Source organism: Ambystoma mexicanum, chromosome 5q, assembly GCF_040938575.1.
Source record: "Ambystoma mexicanum isolate Mex_15411 chromosome 5q, UKY_AmexF1_1, whole genome shotgun sequence".
Taxonomy (NCBI): domain Eukaryota; kingdom Metazoa; phylum Chordata; class Amphibia; order Caudata; family Ambystomatidae; genus Ambystoma; species Ambystoma mexicanum.
Window position 1 is genome coordinate 1,239,109,783 of NC_090933.1, and position 23,138 is coordinate 1,239,132,920.

A 23,138-nucleotide genomic window follows, 5' to 3' on the forward strand; every position below is an offset into this window, starting at 1 on the left:
GCGCCATGGCGCTAAGGGACCTCGTAATTGGCGGTAAGGGGTCGGCGCAGCTAACGCTGGCGTAAACCCCTTACCGCCAGGGTCGTAATGAGGCCCTTTGACTGTTGATAATATGGACTGTTGATAATATGGACAATGTAGCTTTAATTAAAAAACCGAGGCAGTGCTTATTAGGAGGGTGAAAATGGAACATCAATCGAAGAAGGCATGTTTCTTATTGAGGAAACAGACTATTGGCTGATATTCTTTATTGTCTTGTGGCAAGTACACAATGGACCTGTTTCAGAAATGTATTGTTTAGTCCTACACATTTCTCGGCATCACAATCTTCTCCTGGATGCTGTCCTTCTATAATGCAGTTCCCCTCAGATAAACTTGCAGAACTTGATCAAATATAACAAGATGTGTGATTCTCCTGGAACTCTGTCTTTCCCCCTGTAGAGAAGAAAGAACACAAATCACCCTTTTAGGCAACTATATTAAAATCCATCCGTCTCCTGCCACATGAATTACCCTCACACAGTCCGTCATCCCAATGTGCAATATTATAACTATCCCCAAAGCCTCCAAACTGAACCCCAAAGCCTTTAGTGGAAAATACACCTAATTCCTTATCTCCTTTCTGCAGGAGATAACATTCAACAATCAACCCTGGACAAGCTTCGGCCTCATTTGGTGCCATCCGTGAGGGGTGCTTAGCGATCTCGACACAGAAAGCCCAGGAACCACGTCTGGACAGACCCGTCGCACTTAAGGCGACTATTGTATCCTGATCAGATGAACAGAGCTCCTTAAAATCTAGACACAGCTATTCTAAGAGCCACTACACACAACCCCTTCCTCCAGTAACTGGAGTGGCTGAATGAAATTCTAAAATGGTTATGGTTACAATAAAGAACTGGTGGCACCAGAAAAACATCTGTGGGATACAGTAAGTGTTGGAGATGCATGTTTTGGAGGGTGTTGCTTTTTCTGTTCAAAACTGTGCAATGGTCTCAGGGACAGACAGTAGCCAGGCACAAAAGAGGCATTTGAACTTAATTGTATATAACGAAGCCCCAAAAACAGATGCAGGATCATGTGAATACAGATACTGCATGCTACGCGTACGGGACTAATGCTCTTTATGTAAAGTAGACTGTGGGGCATCACTGAACTCACCAGTTTGCTCCTTTGCCTCATTCCTTAGAGTCGACTTCTCTGCAGGAGACAAATGAACCCCGCGGTGACAGCCAAGGCAAGGTAGCTGATCCGCACGCTGGTCGCGCCACTGACATTGCACAGGTCGGTGCTGCAGCAGGTGGTGGTGATGCCAACCCCAGCTATAGTTACGGAGGATGCAGCACACGAAGCACTGCATTTCTTGGTAATTGAGAGACCAACTGCAATGGAAAGGAAAAGAAAGTGTTCAGGCTAATCTGCAGTCGTAACTCGTAAGTAAGCACCTTTTGCCAGGGCAGGGATCTGCATCCTTTAGCTCTATACATGTTTTGGACTGCAACTTCCATCAGCACTAGTCAGCATTGCCATTAGTGAGGGAGTATAAGAATTTAGGTTAAAGTTGAACACATGTGGAGTGCCACAGGTTGCAGAACCGTGTGCTAGGGTATGAAAAACAAAAAGGTTTGTAGGTATTAGACACCACCAGAGTGGTTTTAGCGTGCAAGATACAAATAAGAGTGAAGTACGATGTAGACAACAAACATTATTACAGAAGACTACAGTGCTGTACAATACTGCAAACAAAAATTAAGTCATTATACAACTTGGGGGACAATTTAAAAAAGACAAAGGGTAACTCCGCTCAGCAAACCCACAAGACCACTCCTCCGACGCGCGACTTAAACCACCTGCTATCAAATTAGCTTAGCCAGGGCTTCAAATCTCAACCAGTTGTTTGTCTCTCTTTTGTCTTGCGGCAAGAGTGTCAGGCAATGGGCACGCTGGTACGCACGCACCACAACATGTCCAGGGAGGTCTTACCAGATTGCGAACGGATGAGGCAGCTGAGTAGAGCGAGATGCATACATGGGTTGGCCAAGGGTTGCAAGCCGACAGGCCCACCGTTATGATGAGCCTTGATGAACTTTCCAGAGCAGATTCACCTCCTTCAAAATGATTCTGTCTTCATCCCATAATCAGCGGGGTCCAGCACCACTTGGGTAAGGTTCCATTGGCAAAGCAGAATCATCCATACCAGCCTTGTGGCCCTGTTCTGAATCTTCAGCAACATGTCTAAATATTACTTTGAAAAGCCTGTGTAGATGCTGGTACAACACAAGAGCCTGGACGAGGGCAGGCGATATCAAACAGGGCTAGAAAAGGATGGCAGGTGAAATAAGCCTCTGGAACCAACAATCAGGAATTATAATTGACACATAAGCTGCCTTCGCCATGGAGAAGTAGATACATTACCAAGTCGATAATAGGGAGCTTGGTTGGGCTTGGATGCCATGGTTAAACATTAACACAAATTTGTATGATCTTGTTTGGGACACATTGTAGATGTTTGAAACAATATCATTTATGTATTCATTTATTTGCCTTGGTTTGAATACAAAAACATTTGCATGGCATATTCATGATCAATAAATACGTTCCATAAATTAGCCACAAAATATTACGATGTACGGCAATATTTGCACTTGTCAATAACATTTGTCTTATAAATCCTTTACCCCTCACTGTTTACTTTCAATTGAAATAGATTTCTATCAAAAAAAGATAACAACATCAGTATTAAAGACACTTGATTTCCATTTAACTGCAACTGGTCAGTTGGCACAAATTCCCTGTTCCTTACAAATTTGCCCAAAATAAACAGTCGAAATTTCTCAAGTGCCAGAAAGACGGTGATCAAATGTTTGAATGTTTTCAAGCTCCTAGGACTTTACCATTCCTACAAAATCGAAGGCTACTAGACAAACCTATTCCTTCGCCCTAAAATTCTTTAGTATTTAAACAGTGAAGACAGGACACCCTATCTTGATTGGCGCCTTTCGGCTTTGCTAGGAATCCAGCCAATGTGCTTATGACGGGCTCTGTGCCGTGCCATTGAATGTCCATTTCTCCTGGTCTGTGAGAGAGAGTGGGGGGTCTATCATTGGCAGAGGAAGGTGTAATGCAGCCCAGGTGTATCCTCCCCAATCTTGTTTTTTTCTGTGTCTTATGGCCGAGGGATGCTTCCTGGGACAATCCTCTTACTGAAGTGGAGACTGGATCTTCTGGATGGTCTCACTTGTTGTGGACAGGCTTGGTGAGACTTTACTTTGGACAGCTGATCATGTTGCAAATTGAAAAGAGGACGGACTGCTTCAAGTGGTGGGTTTTATAGGAAGGGATTATGGTATTGGAGAATGCTGAACGAGATTGTAGAGACTTGGTGGTTTCGTGTTCTTTGCTGCATTGCATTCTTACTGCTGTGGCGCTAAATGAAAGAGTGTAAAGTGCATAATACTCGCCCCCATGCCATTACTGGAACCCCGACTTTCCATCAATGTTAACTGGGCTCCCGCGGGAGAAGGGTGGGGGGAGAAGAAAGGGGTTGCATTAGTGCATAATACCATTTTCTAAATGCTGTATGGCTGATCGGGACAAGGTTTAGAACATCCTTAATAAGATAATTATCGGTACGGGAGGCAGTGCAGTAATAAAAGTTACAGCATTGCGACAGTTATACAAGGTGACAGTTATTATGAGTTTTGTGGTAATTCGGCTGTAAATCCACAGAAATACCCCCAAAATCAATTACTGTCACCATCACATGGACTCATGGAATTACCACAGATTCACGGGTGTTCCTAGTCCCCATTCTTTGAGTCCTAGGACTCCAAGGGACATTTTTAAGAATTACTCTGTCAGTTATTCCGTTGTGGTAATCCTGACGATTTTTGGTGCATAAATCAATGATTTACCTCCAGCTTTTTCTGGAGGTAAATCATCCAGTTTAGTGCCAAGACTCAGAGTTTAGTGGTGCAGTAAAGTTATGGTACCTTTGCTCACCCTTTCTTAAGTGGCTGTAAGGCAGAAATGATATTAACACCACTTTACAGCCCTTTTTTTTGGCTAGACCACTGTACTCAAAATGAGGCCTAAACAGGCAAAGAGGACATGCGTGGTGCGGCAGCTCTCTCTATTACAAAAGAAGCAAAAAAAAGGGGGAGTCTTTTATTAAAAGAGAAAATCTAATTTCTTAATGGTATTTAATATAAAAAGGAAAGAAATGTATATTCATTTTAGAGTACATTTTATGATAAAGTATGTACTTTTTCAGTTCTTTGCAGTAGTTCTCCTAGTATGCACTTTGTAAAAGAAAATGCCTGCATTTCGACCTAGAACCGTTTGCATGAGGCATGCAGGGCTTAAAGGTCAGATGATCAGGGAGAAACTCTGGTCTATGGATTTTTTTTATCCAATACTGAGTCCAGCTAATTGATGCTACATCAGTTATTTATTAGCAGCTATGGAAGCTATCTATTGATATTAAAACTGACATGTTAATCCCTAAACTACTTGAAGTCTATTGGGAGGAACTTCAGGGAGAGGATTACAGCCCACACCAATGAGGAGAGCCCAGACCAGTCTAGAGTTTAAGCCAGATAAGCTGGAGACTCTCTGTAGGCCCACAGAGCCCTAACTGAAGGTGTCTAGTCTTATTTCTGGAGGGGTTCACGGTTGTCTTGGTGACTAGTTATATAGCAAGTTCAGATGCTGATAAAGCATTTGACCGGGTTGATTGGGAGTTTATGTATTTGGGATTGGAAATGTTTCATTTCAGCTATATGCCCTCAACTAGTTGAAGATGCTGTGTCCCAAGAAATTCTGAGTCAATGATGGATTGAAGAGCGAGCTGGATGGCCCGCTTGAAGATGAGGAAAGGCTTTGGACATGACGCTCTACCAGAAAAATATTAACAATCATCTGATTTAAACTCAGACACTGCAGTTCAGATCCTACGTAACACTGGTATCCATATGCGGAGTTATCCCTAATACACCAGCCGAATGTCGCCGGTGCACCACCATAGAGCCTCTTTCAAACACATGATATTGAAGTGTGATCTTGTGTACAATCTGTGTTCTGCATTCCTTACCCTGAACAGAGAGGACGGAGGAGACATAAGCTAGAACAGAGGGTGGGGGATTGAGGACCATTTTCACACTGACTGAAAGGTCACTATTTATTTATTTATTCGGATTTGTAAAGCACGCTAACAGCCCAAGGGCATTGAGGCGCTGTTGCTTGAAATCGTCTTAGTTACATGAAATAGTCTTAATTACAGTTCGTCACTAGTGCTGATAATGAGCATTAAGTGACTGGACAGACAAGGAGAAAGTTTTGAGGGACTTAATAGACAAGGTAACGTTACGTAATAGAACTTCTGGGGTAGTCATCACCTTGACGGGTTCTTGTATAAGTGTGAGAAGCTAGGAGGATAAACTTCAAAACTTTTTCCAGGCGTTGGTGTTGTTTTGATATTCGTTTGTCAAGTGCATTTTGCAGCCATATTTGGGGCCTCATCACGAGTTGGGCGGTAGCCCTTAAATGCAACGGTAATAGCGTTACTGCTGCATTTAAGGGTCTGCCCGATCAAGAGTCTGGCGTGTTTACCCCCAGCTGATAGCTGGGGTTAAGCATGCCAGGAAAATGCCAATTTTCTGCACAATTACCACCAACTGTATTTACTGTGCGGTAATTGCCCCAAAAATTCCCCTTTGGGTGCAGTGGACCCAATGGGGAGTAACGGTTATTGCTCAACCCACGATCTGGCAGTGATACCGCCGGACGGGTGGGCGCTAACGCAAATAAAGTTGGCCGGTATCCCAGTTGGAATACCGCCCAACTCGTGATGAGACCCTTGGTCTGTAAGGCAACCATGCCATACGCACAAAGTGGCAACAGTGATAGAAGGGTCCATGGAGTAGTGGCAGATTCTTATCGGGATTAGCTGTATTGTAAATATACATGGGGCAAATGCAGACGGTCGCTTTAGTGACCACTATTTCAAATAACTCCCATCTCTTTGACACTGCAGCAGACAATACATGAAGGCAGTGCTCTCCAAAGAATGTGGCTGCCACCCCCGCAGGAACCAGGGTGTGGGGCTGGCGGTCAAGACCATTTCAAAAGGATGAATGCGGAGTGCTTTTATTAGGACCACTGTATTTAAAGCATGCTGTCCATGCGTCATCACTTCCAACATGCAAAGAGTGGAGACATTAGGCTTCGGTCGGATTAGCCATCAGTTTTGGGACATGCATGGAGGTGGGAAGCTGGGGGATGAAAGCCTTATATGTGCCAACAAGGACAGAAAGAGGAAATGAGGAGAAGGCAGCCGGGTACTGAGAGCATCGGGAAAGGAAGTAATCACTGGCTAGAGGAACAGGGTTGTTCCGATTCACAAAGATCTGGACCGGATCCAATAGCGAAGCCAGTCCCTGGCTCGAGCAACAAGGCCCGCTTCACAAAGATCTGCACCGGATCCAATAGTGAAGCCAGTCACTGGCTAGAGGAACAGGGCTGATTCACAAAGATCTCCACCGGATCCAATAGCGAAGCCACTCCCTGGCTAGAGGAACAGGGCCCGATTCACAAAGATCTGCACCGGATCCAATAGCAAAGCTAGTTACTGGCTAGAGGAACAGGGCCCGATTCACAAAGATCTGCACCGGATCCAATAGTGAAGCCAGTCACTGGCTAGAGGAACAGGGCCCGATTCACAAAGATCTCCACCGGATCCAACAGTGAAGCCACTCCCTGTCTAGAGTAACAGTGCCCGATTCACAAAGATATGCACTGGATCCAATAGCAAAGCAACTCCCTGGCTAGAGGAACAGTGCCCGATTCACTAAGATCTGCACCGGATCCAATAGCGAAGCCACTCCCTGGCTAGAGGAATAGTGCCCGATTCACTAAGATCTGCACCGGATCCAACAGTGAAGCCACTCCCTGGCTAGAGGAACAGTGCCCGATTCACAAAGATCTGCACAGGATCCAACAGTGAAGCCAATCACTGGCTAGAGGAACAGGGCTGATTCACAAAGATCTCCACCGGATCCAATAGCGAAGCCACTCCCTGGCTAGAGGAACAGTGCCCGATTCACTAAGATCTGCACCGGATCCAACAGTGAAGCCACTCCCTGGCTAGAGGAACAGTGCCCGATTCACAAAGATCTGCACCGGATCCAACAGTGAAGCCAATCACTGGCTAGAGGAACAGGGCTGATTCACAAAGATCTCCACCGGATCCAATAGCGAAGCCACTCCCTGGCTAGAGGAACAGGGCCCGATTCACAAAGATCTGCACCGGATCCAATAGCAAAGCTAGTTACTGGCTAGAGGAACAGGGCCCGATTCTCAAAGATCTGCACCGGATCCAATAGTGAAGCCAGTCACTGGCTAGAGGAACAGGGCCGATTCACAAAGATCTCCACCGGATCCAATAGCAAAGCTAGTCACTGGCTAGAGGAACAGGGCCCGATTCACAAAGATCTGCACCGGATCCAACAGTGAAGCCACTCCCTGTCTAGAGTAACAGTGCCCGATTCACAAAGATATGCACTGGATCCAATAGCAAAGCTAGTCACTGGCTAGAGGAACAGGGCCCGATTCACAAAGATCTGCACCGGATCCAACAGTGAAGCCACTCCCTGTCTAGAGTAACAGTGCCCGATTCACAAAGATATGCACCGGATCCAATAGCAAAACAACTCCCTGGCTAGAGGAACAGTGCCCGATTCACAAAGATCTGCACCGGATCCAATAGCAAAGCCACTCCCTGGCTTTGGCTTAAGTTAAAGGCATCTGTTTGCGTGAGGCTCAGATATTGGTAAAGGGGCGCAACCGCGCTACACCAAATACCTATCCAATTTCTCTCCTGTGGAAGAAGTGTGTTTAAGTTTAAAGAATCATTAACAGGGAGCAGGAACAGAGGATGGAAGCCTTCCCTGCCCATATCAATAAACCCCCCCATGATGCTCTGCTTTTACATGGCTCCCACCTCCCAATCACTAGCACCTCCTTGTGAAATTAAATGCACTTTAAATAAGGGCGAATGAGGGATCTAATGGGCCAAAGGAAGGCTTTATAGATATCCTCCTCGTCTCAAAGGAAAGGGGGAGGCTTTATTTATTTATAGCATTTGATAAATGCTGTAAACCCGGAGGCATCAAGGCACTATTTACATACAGTAGAAACACAACGTTTAAGACCAGGTACAAGGTAGCATAATTGAGATCAGACAAGTGGTATGTTCGTAGAGAAGAGTATAGTCTGAAGTTGTTTCTGGAAAACCCAATAGGATTATTCTTTTTTTTTTTTAACTTTACTTTAAGATTAAAACATTAACAAAAAACGAAGCATTCAAAAGAAACACAATATTCAAAATACAATTTGCTCATAGTATGTAACCTGTACATATTTACAACTCCCCTCCCCCCACAACCATGGTTCACATCAAATCATCAATTAGAAATCAATACATGGCGAGGAATTTCCCCAATAGGATTGTTCAGTTATCAGTGTCAAGGGTGGGGAGTTCCAGATCTTGGATATTGGGTTGATAGCTTAATGGGTTCATGCACCTAACACTGCTATCTATGTGTTACTGCAGGCAGCCAGTTCCTGGCGCAGAGGCGTAGACAGGGTAGGGCCTGAGCGGGCAAGGCCCACCCAAAATCTGTAAATGCCCACTCAGCAGCGCTGTGTGGGCATTCACAGATGTTCATCTCACTTCAATGGGCCCAACTACATTAGCATCAGGCCCCATTTGTTAGACAATCCTGGCTACGCCTCTGTCCTGGCGAGATACTGATACATGTCTGCTTGCTATGCTGGGACCTGTAGTCACCTCACACCACCTCGAGAAGGTGCCCTGTTTGTTATCAGCACAAGTAACTTATCAACCTAGACCTTACTGGGGTCAGATTGCACAAAGCAGACACACAACTGATAGTTGCATGCACGTCCTTGGAGGGGAGTTGGGTACTGGATGATCTCTCATGGCCACACTTGCGACCCGCTTTTTAAACATGTCTTCCAGCCCCAGAAATGTTGAGGCTGGCTCCACCCAGGGCTGGGACGAGCCAGGAGATTCCCGCAGTGTCTCAGGGGTGCGGAGTCACAAAGGCTCAAACTAGAGCAAATCCGGGGCAAATCCTGAGCTTCCGGAAACATCTGCGAGATGCCTGCGAGCAACTATTTGTGATTCGCATAAACACCTCAAATCTGCTTCAGAAAGGCCAGGATTTGCCCCCGTTTGAGGTTTTTTCAAATAAGCCATACGGTAACCGAAGTAAATCTGAAACGCTCGAGACACCGCCTGATTGGCTCCAGGGAAAACATTTGTGAATCAGGCGCACGTACAGCGCACGTTTCCGGATCATTGAAAGAGAACGGGGTTCTAATCCCAGCTCAGCCCTTGACCAAGCTTTGTGATTCTAGCAAAATACTGTCATCTGCACTCAGGAACAGGATTAACGTGGGTATTAGGCGCTATATACAAGCATGAACATGCATTGACTAAAGGAAGAGTCATTGGCGAATGCGGCAGAAATCAACGCCACCGCAAGCGAACCCACATTTTTCAATTCAGGTGCCTGTATTGCCTCCAACTTACCCAAGTAATTGAACACATCTGTCTCACAGTAAACATTTTCGGGTGAGGTGCAGTTGCTGCTTGTCATGCACTGGCTATTGCTGCTCTGCGAAGTGCATGTGTAGCAAGTCAAGGAACATGCTGGAAAGGAAACAGATAATAGAAATAAAAAAGAGACACTCAGGGGCATTGTTTCGCTTTCTTCCAGGCGTAAAGAAGTTATTGTTAAATTTAAAAAAGAACTATGTTGAAATAATATTTACAATAGATGGGTCGTAGCACCATGGCAGACTTGTGTATCTGCACAGTCCCAAGGAGGGGGCCGCCATGTATGTTTGGGGGTGCTTGTGGCCTTGTGCAGAAAGGATGTGATCTAGCAGTTCAGGCTGGGCTGCCCCTTTTGGGATGGAATCAAGCCTTATTTGCATATGGTCTTTCCCCTTTGAACGATGGTCTGTTCGGTTGCCCAGAGCCGTGCCAGTGGTTATGATTTATTCTAAACCTTCCAGCCATCACCTCTTGTGTTTGAGATACCCCAGCAGTGCACCATGAGGACGAGAAATATTGTAGTGACTGCCTCATACTTTATGTTCCAGCCTTGAAATATACCAGTTGCTCCCTAAGGCAGACATGTTGACCAGTAGAGGTAGCAGAGAGTGAGCCGTTAGAGCGCCAGTTCCTGCCAAGGCCATGAGGTGTTCATATTAGACAGGAGAGGTATGTGAGGCCAGTCCTGTAGGAAGTGCAAGCTGTGTGTGCCAGCCCCCTCTCCCCCTCCCCAGTCACTCTTCATGAATCTGATTCCCGCTATTTTCGGGTGAGGCAAAGCCCGATTACATTTGGTCTTTCCCCTTCCTGTAATGGCTTGTCAGGCGAAGAACGATTGTCTGGAGAATTGGCCAGAGCCATGCCAGTGGTTATGATTAATTCTAAACCTTTCACCGGTTTTACTGATTGCGGCTATGCCAAAAGGGTTGCAATGGCGCTGACTTCAGGCAGGCAAGTACACAACTAGATGAACAACCTCTTGGAGGTAAACACGCCCCGTGTATTGCACAAGATTTTCAAGCGAACTAATCGACGCGACACTGCATGTTTGCTGCACATTACAAGTTATCTTGACCATGTCCCCGGAAGCTCCATTGGATCCACCAGTAGTCTGTTGCCCGACCAGTTGCCTGAGTTTATCGGGGCCAATTGATAAATCAAATCAACTCTGGGATCCTCTCCTTTACAATGGGCAACCCTAGGGGCCAGCCACCCTTCCATGCCTGCTTTCCGTCTTATTGACCATGAGGCTGTCACGGCAAGGAAAAAGGGCAAGGTGGCCTTAAGGGCAGGCCCCTGAAGTAAGGTAAGTCCCCATGTGCCCACTATGCCCTCCCGCCCAAAATGGTGCCCTTGAACTCCCGAGTGCACCACTGTATTCCCTGAAGTGGCCATTCCTGGCCACAAAATATGCCAGGACCCTCCTGCTGCCACCATAGCCCACGAGGCAGCCCCTAATGGCCGCCGCACATGTAGGCCCTGGCAGCGCCAGCATTCTCAAGATCTGTTAAAAAGAAAGGGTAACTTTATCTCTGCAGCCCCTCTTTCCACTCAGCCACCCCACCTTGATGGGTGCCCATGGGAGCCCGCTCCCCTTTGAGCAGAAAGCAGCCTGGTTCCGTGGTTCAGAGAGCCCGTCATCTGCATAACTTCAGTGGCAGCGCCAGTGGTGGCCTGCGGTGGCTCGTGCTACCCCTGGAATCTAGGTGGCGACCCCATTATCCTAAACTATGATCATTCTGTGTGGGTGCGCTCGTACTTCATGCCACCCCTGCATATGCCAGTGCCCCACTTGGGCCACCCCACTCCGAGTGTCTGGACACGCCAGTGTGTGGCAGAATGTGCGCCCACTCCAAGGGTTCGCTGCCCTTCTGCTGCCATTTCCTCTGGACGCTCTGGGGCGTGGCGAGGAGAGTAACTCATTGATCGTAAGACCTCGATTCGAATCCCGGTTTTGACAATTGATGAAAAAAATCTCTTTTTTCGTCCTATGCTTGAATGGTTAATGTTGCTATTTGAACGTAAAGATTTAAAAAACAAAATGCTCCGCGTGCAGTGTAATACTACGCCCACTGCATGCTCCTCAGCGCCCCATCCTGGTCTCAATCCTACCCAATACCGCTTTCAGAGACAATCCTGCTACAATTATTCTCTGTGTATAGCGCTCCGCTGATCCCCGGATCCAGATCGGCGCTACATCAAATATCTACACCCATGCAGGCTCTCCACCCAGGCATAAAGTAATCGCAAGGGTGGCATGTGCGCACTCATGTGTCTATAAAAATGATAGCTTTAATTTCATTGCGAGACAGAACATGGAAATTACATTTACATTAATAATTTTGAGACCATTTCAATGTTCGGAACTGCACTGAAGACAGCATAAAAGGCATTAATCCCAGCCATACGCCCCCTGTTCCAGTATTTCTCTATTTCTTCCGACTTTCTTGCACTGGGACCCCCCCCCCACTTTCTATGAGTGAAATGTTCAAATGAAGTTAGAGTTTTTTGCTGAACAGGGCAATAACATTTGTTAAAGGCCTTCCTCTGTGCCTTGGTCCTATTCCGTGGAAGAGTGGGTATATGAAGGGGGCGTGATCCTTTGTGGCAGGCTGTAAAACGCCATAGTAACAGTGGCGTCTCCAGGAATCAAAAGTAGGGGGGGAGGGCACCTATGAAAGGTAAGGTGTGACTTCACAAGCACGCATACAGAGAGGTTTTTGTGCACACCAACCACCCACACCCCGCTGCACCTCTCTCTTCTCCTGTCGCCCGTGCCCGCCCCCCCCCCCTTTACCTTGCTCCACACAGAGGACTGCAGCCACCAGGACGGACAGGAAGAGCTTCATGTTTGCACAGTGCTTGGTGCTTCCAGGAGTGGTGGTGAGGGTACCCCGGGGGTTTATATACCTCACCTCTCCGGAATTTGCTTCCATCGTCTTGGAAACAAAGGGCGTTGCTAACAATGCGCTGTGACCCCCAGACCCCGCCCAGGCCGGGTGGCCTGTAATTATTGTGCTCTGTTATTGCCTAGCATGTTTTGTCGTTTTCCTGTATTTTTAGTCAATCCATCCTTAGCACAAAAGCTGTTCTCCAAGCCCCCACACAGGATCACCTGGGAGAGCAAGACATTCACGGTGGCGCCAGTCACGGGAGGATAGCTCAGTGGCAACGTGCTCGCCTTGAAAGCAAAACGACACGAAGTAACACCGGTTCGATCAGCGGGGTCAGCGATTTAAAACCTCTGGGTATTTAAGCGCGTTATAAATACGCAACTAAAACAAAAAAAAAAATTACGTATCTAAAAAAAAAAAAAAACAATTCCCGTAACAGCGCCTCGATGCCCGCGGCCTGTGTGAGAGCTTTAAAAAATGCAAAATACATTTATAAATCTGAAGAAATGAGGTTTCAGCAGTTTCTTTCCCGTCAGTCCGGGTTTCAGGAGCCATCCCGTCGCCTTTTACAGCGCAGTTTGGTTACTATTTGTATAACGTTTTTATAAAAACCAGGACGAACATTCAGGGGCATACAATTGTCTCGGGCACCAATGAAAAAGTGGCCCTCAGGTGCAAGTGGCAATTCATTCCTTTTGTGACAGACTGTTTGAATAGTACCCAAGGGGGAGTTTTTATTTTTTATTTTAATAAAGTGTGGTGCAAATTGAGCATTTGAAAGAATATGTATCCAGCAACACTGGTCAAAACTACGAGCCGCAGAGTGAAGCAATTCATCACACTGGCTCAGATTGGTCAAACAAATGCCCCACACTGACCGCAAAAAGTGGCCCACACTTGCGTTTTGGTTCGGGCATTGCCCTAGGCCCGTCCGAGCATTAGCTATAGGACACGGTACACATACAAAATGATTGATTAGAAAAGAAGCCTTTCAGACAACTTGCATTTATAAATCATCGTATGTTCCCAAATTAACACGTGCAAGCGGTTATTAGAGTGCATCATTTTTTAAGGTCCGAGTCCTATATATTAGAATTATTCGCACCCATGGAAGGGCACTCAGACAATCAGGCGGCTGTAAATGAGGGCGGAAACTGCCGGTGTGCCCTGTGGAACTTCCCAGGACGCCATCATCTTTTTGGATACGTCAGTGCCTTGGCCCTAGTGGCCAACGTCACCCCAAAAGCCCCTCACCCACCCTTCTAACCCGCAGGCCTGGTTCTGGCTGCTGTACCCCACTCCCTGTCTGACCGGTTCATTGCAGTGCCCCTCAAGTGCCCACATACCCATTATAAAGTGTGCCTTTGCGTTGTGCAGTCTGCCCTCGTTGGGCCTCGTGCATAACCTGTTCTTTTGCTCTCAACTGACCTGAAAGCAACAGAGGGTAAAAATAAAAGGGAAGAGGATGGGTCAGTGTTTATAAGTGGCTTGTGCTGGGGTCCCTGCATAGCAAGCAAACATGCATCAGGATTTATTTATTTATTTATTTATTTATTATTAGTATCTCGCCAAGAACTGGATGTGTGGCCAGCAAGTTACCCATAGATCCCTGCAGTAGTGTCGCAAAGAAAATGCTGATCATTGGGAGCTGTGAGCCAGCTAAATGCTGAGCAGGGCAATTAAGGGGATGGTCACCTCCAGCCCTAGTTCTCTATGATAGACCAGTACACCTGCTCCGTACTTCATCCTATATGTTTGTTTTCTAGGGCTCGTCAGTTACATTTTGATGCACTTATGTCTGCACCCCACACTGGTTCGCCCTGGCCATCTCTGTGGTAACACAAACTCAGTCATGGGCGAGTTAAGTTTGAATGCACTGGCAGCACAAACCAGAGCATATGCCCCTGCAGGTGGCACCTGTGGCAGCACAAACCAGAGCATACTCCCCTGCTGGTGGCAGCTGCGGCAGCACAAACCAGAGCATATGCCCCTGCTGGTGGCACCTGTGGCTGCACAAACCAAAGCATACGCCCCTGCTGGTGGCAGCACAAACCAGAGCATACGCCCCTGCGGTAGCACCTGTGGCTGCACAAACCAGAGCATACGCCCCTGCTGGTGGCAGCTGTGGCTGCACAAACCAGAGCATATTCCCCTGCTGGTGGCACCTGTGGCTGCACAAACCAGAGCATATGCCCCTGCTGGTGGCAGCTGCGGCAGCACAAACCAGAGCATACGCCCCTGCTGGTGGCAGCTGCGGCAGCACAAACCAGAGCATACGCCCCTGCTGGTGGCACCTGTGGCTGCACAAACCAGAGCATACGCCCCTGCTGGTGGCAGCTGCGGCAGCACAAACCAGAGCATACGCCCCTGCTGGTGGCACCTGTGGCTGCACAAACCAGAGCATATGCCCCTGCTGGTGGCAGCACAAACCAGAGCATACGCCCCTGCTGGTGGCACCTGTGGCTGCACAAACCAGAGCATACGCCCCTGCTGGTGGCAGCACAAACCAGAGCATACGCCCTTGCGGTAGCACCTGTGGCTGCACAAACCAGAGCATACACCCCTGCTGGTGGCACCTGTGGCTGCACAAACCAGAGCATATGCCCCTGCTGGTGGCAGCACAAACCAGAGCATACACCCCTGTTGATGGCACCTGTGGCTGCACAAACCAGAGCATACGCCCCTGCTGGTGGCAGCACAAACCAGAGCATACAACCCTGCGGTAGCACCTGTGGCTGCACAAACCAGAGCATACGCCCCTGCTGGTGGCAGCACAAACCAGAGCATACGCCCCTGCGGTAGCACCTGTGGCTGCACAAACCAGAGCATACGCCCCTGCTGGTGGCAGCTGTGGCTGCACAAACCAGAGCATATGCCCCTGCTGGTGGCACCTGTGGCTGCACAAACCCGAGCATATGCCCCTGCTGGTGGCAGCTGCGGCAGCACAAACCAGAGCATACGCCCCTGCTGGTTGCAGCTGCGGCAGCACAAACCAGAGCATACGCCCCTGCTGGTGGCACCTGTGGCTGCACAAACCAGAGCATACTCCCCTGCTGGTGGCAGCTGCGGCAGCACAAACCAGAGCATACGCCCCTGCTGGTGGCAGCTGTGGGTGCACAAACCAGAGCATACGCCCCTGCTGGTGGCAGCACAAACCAGAGCATACGCCCCTGCGGTGGCACCTGTGGCTGCACAAACCAGAGCATACGCCCCTGCCGGTGGCAGCTGCGGCAGCACAAACCAGAGCATACGCCCCTGCCGGTGGCAGCTGTGGCAGAACAAACCAGAGCAAACGCCCCTGCCGGTGGCAGCTGTGGCAGCACAAACCAGAGCAAACGCCCCTGCTGGTGGCAGCTGTGGCTGCCGCAGCATAATGTAGTTTTAACACAATCAAGTGTGGCCATGGAAACGCGTGAGGCACTTTCGCCTGCAATGCATTTCAACAAATCCATTCCCCTGTTTTCACTTTATTATCCACGTCTGTGTCTTGCGCTTTGTTCTCTGTGATTGAAACGACCTTAGAATCAACATTTTTCTTTCCCAAATGATTCACAATATCTTTATCAAGCCACAGCACCCTGGACCATACTCTACATCAGTCAAATCAAGTGCAGCTCTAGAGAAATAGATTTTCATATTAAATAGTTTCAAACTATAAAAGGATCTGCTACTGTCGTGTCTTCATTACACTGAGCTTTGCATGATTATGTGATTTTTTTTACATTTGAGATTGCCCCAATTTATTAACGTGTACAGTGTAAAATAATTGTGTTAAGCATTTTCTTTAGACATTACCCAGTTTTTTGTTAATTTCACAAACTGTGTGATGACTATTGTTCCATCATTTATTTTTTTGCTACTTCGTGTCTTATCGATATGTGTTGGTCATCAACAGTGTTATTTTTGTTTCACCTCGCCTCTTTAGAATGTATAATGATTGCTTTGCACACCATGGGCCTGATTCATGGAATTATTTGCGTTCAAAACAGGGATTTGCGCCCCATTCTGCCCTCAAAGCCCCCATTCGTCAAACAGGGATTTGGGCGCAGAAAGGCACGCAAGTCCCTGTTTTACAGGTAAATAATTCCACGAATCAGAGCCCACACATTTACACTCGAGTGAACTGATGCAGGAATGGAAGCAAGACAAAGGGCCACATTACGAGTGTGCCGGTCTGGAAACAACGGTGCCGGTAAGCCTACCTGCACCGTTGTTACCTGACCGGCACACTCCGAGCCTGCAGGCAGCTGCCGTCCTGCCCGCCAGGTCAGACCTGGCAGGCAGAATGAGACACCCACCCGCAGACATTCACGAAAGCACCGGCACACGTCATCCCCATTGAGTCCTGTGGGACCCAATGGGAATGGGGATTAACGATTTTCAAGCACCTGACTTCCAGGAACACCAGGGTCGTAATCCCCCAGTGTTTCCGTGAAGTCAGGGGCCGGAAAAAATCACAACTCCGGCACAGCCTGCCGGTTTTACTGGCCCGGCTACCGCCAGAGTTGCAATGAGGCCCAAAGTCTAGAATTCCTGAGGCAAAGCAGTGACACTGAAGAGGAATTTCCTGAACCTCAATCAAGTCGTATTGACGATGTAATGCTACGTGCCAATGCCAGCGGCAAGAGCTGATGCCCACATGAGATGTTGCCTAATAGTTCCACTTGCAGGGACCACCCGGATTCCAAAGAACAGTGCATTACTCATCAAAAACACTTTAGAGCAGCTTTTCTTACCTTTCTCTTTCAGCTGATGGCATTATACATGAATTATACATGAACTACAGGGCACTGTTTGTCCACAGGTCCCCACTACTGAGCGAGTAGTGAATACAAATATTTTACCAACAGTCTCTATCGCATATGTTGTGTTCAGGGCAGGGGCCTAGGGGCTGCAAACGACCTTTTTGGTCTAGAGGGAGTCACACTTTTTGCCTTGAAAAGACAAAAGTGTGACTCCCTCTAGTAGGAAATATAAGGAGTTTTGGGATTTGAGAGGGCGGCAGTAAGTGAGCAGGTGCAAATGGATCTTGGTCATGTGACCTTAGCCCCACCTACCTGTCAATCAGCACTAATCTTGTGGTTCCTTTTTGTTTTACGGCCCTTTTTCCCTCCATCGTCTTTTCCTTTCCAGGTGATGAGCAGGCCATGTGACCTAAGCCCAACCCACTTGCTTAGCCCTGCCCCTTCCTCTCCTTTCTTAACTATTGGATCAAGGGTGTCTCTTGCCCGGGCATCCAGAGTGAAGGGCAGATGAAAAAAAATCCTGTTTGCACCTGTTCGGACAGGAAGGACCCAGGACAAGAACCTATGCTCCTTTAACATCGGGAAAGCTCCATCGAATATGTGTTTCACCCCTCTTATCGGGCGGCCTCCCTTCCACAAACACAATTGATAGCCAGTGTAACGCAAGGAAATCGAGTGCCAAATCCTTACTACATGGTGGGCTGCAGCATTCTGGCCGGGCTTCACTGGTGCTTGGCAATTTATTGGGTGGACCATTGTCATGGGTTTATAACACGGCACACTCCAGCCAGGTACTCCTTCCCGACAATGAATGTGGTGCACAATAAAAATGCTTTTTCTCTTTAATATACTACGGATTCTTTCTGAGTAGGCCTCCAGCCCGTCTCACACCGAACCTTCACAAACACCCCGTGTCACAACGGACTAGGAACCAGGCCGGTGTGTACCAATAAGATATTAATTTATTATTCAATGAAAAAGGAAAAATACTCAAAATACAGCAGCCACCAATATGTGGAAACACAAATGTAATGATTCCTACAGAAGAACAAGTTACTTACCAGCTGTAACGTTCTTTTGACTGGATGTTCCTCCCACTTATTCCTCATCTTTGGATATCTTGTCTCCCATCCTTGCTGCTTCAGAATTTTTTTTTCACCAGAAGTCGCTGTGCTTGAGGCCACGGAGTCGTAGTCCCTCAAAAGCCGCCATCGAGCGTATAAAGGCCTCGAGCTACGCCGGTTACCTTTGTTCTGTTTTTACACTGTTCACGGTTGCATCAGTTGATCAGGCTTTTAAGTCCTCAGGTTCTTAAGGAAGTTCGAGTGCAACTGGCGCGAACTGTACGGAGGGGTAGGTTGGGAGGGTCGATGAGGAATACGTGAGAGGAACATCCAATCGAATGAACGTTAGAGCTGGTAAGTAACTTGTTCTTCGAATGAATTGTGTCCTCCCACGTATTCCTCATCTTTAGAAAGGCTCCCAAAGCAGTAAGATTTTGGAGCAGGGAGTACCAGAAAATTTAATCATGGACTGAATGAAGGACAGCTTTTGCAAAGAGTCCTCCTTGATATGAAGTAGAGTCCAAGCAGTAATGCTTCACAAAGGTGTAGAATGATGACCATGTGGCCGCAGCACAAATATCCTGCACCGGGACACCCTTCTGAAGAGCTGTGGAAGTTGCCATGCCCCTGGTTGAATGAGCCCTTAATCCATTTGGAGGCTCTTTTTCAGCTAATTTATAGCACTCCGAGATTGCTAGAATTATCTACCTGGATAGAGTTTTTTTAGACACTCCAAGGCCCAATTTGTGTCCAGTATACCCAACAAATAGTTGGTCACATTGTCGAAGGTTTGCCAATCTGGAAATGTAGAAACTGAGAGTGCTTTTTGGGTCCAGTCCAGTCTGTGCAATCCTTCCTCTTCCTCACTAGCGTGAGGACTAGGGTAAAAAGAAGGTAAGGTAATTTTCAGTGACAGATGGAAATCAGAGATTATCTGAGGCAAGAAAGATGGTTTGACTTTTAGAATAACTTTGTCCTTATGGAAAACTGTGTGAGGAGGCTTACAAGAAAGTGCCTGCAACTCACTTACCCTGCGGGCTGATGTTATAGCCACTAACAAAATAGTTTTTAGAGTGAGAAGTCTTAATGGGCAAGAATGTAAAGGTTCGAAAGGGGCACACATCAGAAATTTTAAGACTAAATTTAAATCCCAGGTAGGCACCTGAAAAGGTGTCGGAGGGTACACATTTGTCAGCCCTTTCAAGAATTGAATGACTAAGGGCATTTGAAAATAGGACATCTCTTCCGAGGAGGACTTAAAGATAGATAGCGCTGCCAAATATCCTTTTATAGTACCAACTTGGAGCCCCAAATTGGCCAAGTGTAAGAGGAAACAAAGTACTGTAGTAGTATTACATAAAAATAGATCCACATTCTTATCCCTGCACCAGTTACTAAATTTGTTCCAATGACACTGATACAAGGATTTTGTTGCTGGCCGCCTGCCGGAAGGAAGATCTCCATTACGTCATCCGGGAAGTCCTAATCCTTATATCTCAGCCTCCCAGAAATCATGCGTGAAGGTAGTGTGGCATGACCTCTGGATTGAGAACCCAACCTTCCTCTTGCGAGAGGAGATACTCTCTTTATGGAAGACGTATTGGAGGGCAGATGGACATGTCCAGAAGGTCTGGGTAGCACGTCCTCCTGGCCCAATCGGTGGCAATTAGGATCTTGGTTTTCCTGAACTTTCTCAACCTCCTGATTACATGAGGAATCACGGGGACTGGAGGAAACGCGTATAAGAGTGGAAATATCCAGTCCACTCCGCACGCGTCCCCTAGAGCTCCTCTTGGGGGAAATTCCCTTGAGCAATACAGTTCGGACTTGTGGTTGGCACTGGTCGTGAACAGATCCACTTGAGGGGTTGCCCAAAGGGAGAAGATCTCTTGAAGGACTTCCTGAGCTAGTTCCCAGTCTTGGGAGAGTGTGCTCTGCCTGCTCCGAGCGTCCGCCGCCGTGTTCAGCTCTCCGGTTGGGTGAGCTGCCGATAGAGATTCCTTCTTGCATTGCCCAGAACCATAGCTGCATTGCCTCTCTACACAGTGGTAGTGACCCTACACCTCTCTTGTTGAGGTAATACATGGCCACTGTGTTGTCCGTCATTATCAGGACATTCTTTCCCTGTACACAGGGCACAAAATCCTTCAGCGCTAGTCTGATTGCCCTCAGCTCCAAAAGGTTGATGTGTAGTTTGGACTCCAATGGAGACCAACAACCGCTGATTGTCAGATCATTGGTGTCAGCTCCCCACACTGTGAGTTCGGCGTCCGTCACTACCGTTATCTCTGGCCATGGTTACCAAAAATGTTCTCCCTTGAGGATATTTTCCTTGCAAGCTCACCGTAGAAGATCCTGAGCCACTTTGGTCGGGACTTGCAGAAGATCTGACATTTCCCCCGAAAATTGGGACCATTGAGTCCTGAGGGCCCATTGGAGGGATCTCATCCTCAATCTGGCATATGTTGGGCATTTTGAAACTTTGTTACCATCTGCAGAATGTGGTGAGCTCTCTCCTCGGGAGGCAAGGCTTTCCCTGAGGAAGTATCCAGGACGGCTCCGATGAATTGGAGTCTTTGGCTTGGTATCATTTGTGACTTCTTGTAATTGAGGGAGAAGCCCAGTCTGTGTAAGAAGTGGCAGGTCATGGCCAGATGTTCCTGGACTCGTTTGGGTGAACTTGCCCTGATTAGCCAGTCGTTCAGGTAAGGGTAGACGTGAATCCCCCTTCTCCTGAGACTCGCTGCCACTATCGCCATCAGCTTGGTGAAAACTATCGGGGCGGAGGTCGCCCAAATGGCAGAACCCGAAACTGAGAAGTGAGAACCACCAACCGCGAACCTCAGGTACTTTCTGTGCTTGAGATGGATTGGCACATGAAAGTAAGCATCCTGAAGGTCCAATGAAACCAGCCAGTCCTGAAACTGAAGAGCCTGAAGGATCTGAGAAAGGGTCACCATCTTGAACTTGTCCTTCCTGAGGAATTTGTTCCACTTTCTCAAGTCCAAGATGGGTCTCAATCCTCCGTCCTTTTTGGGTATGAGAAAATAAGGGCACCAACCCTTGTTCCTTTCCGGTACAGGTACTTGTTCTATTGCACCTTTCTCTAGCAGGGTTGAAATCTCCTGCACAAGGAGTGGGTCTGGAATTTTTGCAGAGTTGGCTCCTGGTGGATGATTTTGAGGTCTTTGATGAAAAGGAAGGCAGTAACCATTGGTCACTATCTCTAGCGCCCAGGCATCTGATGTAATGCCCCACCATTCGTTAAGATACCAAGTGATTCCACCTCCCACCGGGGTCTTGTGGGTGAAGACCTCAAAGTGGCTTTGCAGGGGCTGCAGCATTGGCTGATGAGGAAGTAGCAGCTGCTGGGGCTGTTCTAGCAGCTCTCCCTTTTCCACCACGAAAGGGTTTTCTCTGTTGGCCTATTTGACTGGCCTGCCCCCTCCCTCTTCCAAAATAGGAATGGAAACGAAAGGGGTGACTCCTCCAGGAAGATGAGCCTGCGTAGGAGTGTTGTTGAGGCTGTCTTATAGCGGCGCTAAGTGATTTCGGTGCCGCTTTCGAGGTCTTTCGAGGTCTGCAGCTTCTCCAAGATCTCGTCCGCCTTGCTCAGCCATGCAAATCTGCGTAGGACCGTCGTGCTAGATGCCATGGACCTGCTTACACTATCAGCAGTGTCCAGTCCTGACTGAAAGCATTCATTCATAGCCTCTTTCCCATCTTTTACTATCGCCAGGAAACCATCTCGTTCCTCACCTTCCGGGATGCGTTCAGCCGCTGATGTCAGACAGTCCCACAGGGTGTATGTAAATCTTGCTAAAGTACAAGTTACATTAGTTGATTTAAGGGCCATGCTGTCCAAAGAAAAAACCTTCCGGGCCCAAGCATCAACTTTTTTTATCATCCCTGTCTGGTGGTATTGGGGGGTAAGCTGATTGCTAGTGGAGGTTGCAGCTTGTACCACTAGACTTTCAGGAGAGGGATGTTTAGATAGGTATTCCGGATCTGATAGCGATGGCCTATATTTTGCTACATATTTCTTGTTTACTGCTGAAACCGAACCAGGAGTATTCCAATTTACCATCACCCTTTTCTGTAGTGCCTTAAGGAAAGGAAGGACAGGATCATTTAGGGGACTTTCACTGAGGATGTCCGTCATATCATCCTGGTCAAAATTTGGGGAAGCTGACTTCCAACCCTTGAAATCAATGACCCTTCCCATGAGATTTCTATAACTAGGATCTGCGTGATCTGTAGTGTCTGGTCTCTCAAATTCCACTTCAGGGGAAGTATCTAGGCCACTGGCATTTTGGAGACAGTCATAGAGATCTGTTATCTTGGTATTCGGGTCCACTAGCTCTTTAAGGACCTCTCTGGCTCCAAACCTAACTCCAGCTGAAGTAACATCCTCTTCAGAGGATTGTTCTTCAAAGGTGGATGACATGGATCTGAAAAATTCCCTTCTGGGTTGAGGATGGTAAAACTTTTTCAGGTAAAGAGAGTGGTATCAATTTAGGCATGGGTAATGGCGTCGACTTGGGTATCGGGATTAAGGAATGCCTCGATAAAGGTGTCAAAGGCGTCGAAAAAGAAGACGCTGGCTTTGACGTTTTCTAAGGAGGCTTTGATACTGTTGAAGGAGGCGTTGATACAGTCAAGTGTACAGATGCCACTTTTTCCGGCTGTTTCGACGCTGTAGTCGCCAACTGTGTCGAGTCGAGTTTCGACTTCAACGCGGTTGTCGATTTCACTACCACCGATTTATGCACCAGAGGTTTTGTCTTCGTAC

At 47.6% G+C, this 23,138-nt stretch overlaps 1 protein-coding gene across 1 annotated transcript; it reads right to left on the reverse strand.

Moving 5' to 3' along the window:
* Window positions 1–231: 231 nt before the first annotated feature.
* On the reverse strand, window positions 232–12,592 carry LOC138497973 (lymphocyte antigen 6E-like). Its single transcript, XM_069621747.1, has 4 exons — window positions 12,441–12,592; window positions 9,617–9,736; window positions 1,162–1,382; window positions 232–435 (listed from the first exon to the last, which is right to left on the reverse strand). The coding sequence occupies exons 1-3, from the start codon at window positions 12,577–12,579 to the stop codon at window positions 1,186–1,188; spliced, it is 456 nt and encodes a 151-aa protein (XP_069477848.1). The 5' UTR covers window positions 12,580–12,592; the 3' UTR covers window positions 232–435; window positions 1,162–1,185.
* Between the last annotated feature and the right edge of the window lie 10,546 nt (window positions 12,593–23,138).

Coding starts and splice junctions, on each gene's coding strand:
- LOC138497973 (XM_069621747.1), bottom strand. CDS start 12,579: ATGGAAGCAAATTCCGGAGAGGTGAGGTATATAAACCCCCGGGGTACC. Junction 9,737..12,440: donor AGTCCTCTGTGTGGAGCAAG/GTAAAGGGGGGG, acceptor TTTCCTTTCCAG/CATGTTCCTTGACTTGCTAC. Junction 1,383..9,616: donor AGATGTGTTCAATTACTTGG/GTAAGTTGGAGG, acceptor TTTCCATTGCAG/TTGGTCTCTCAATTACCAAG.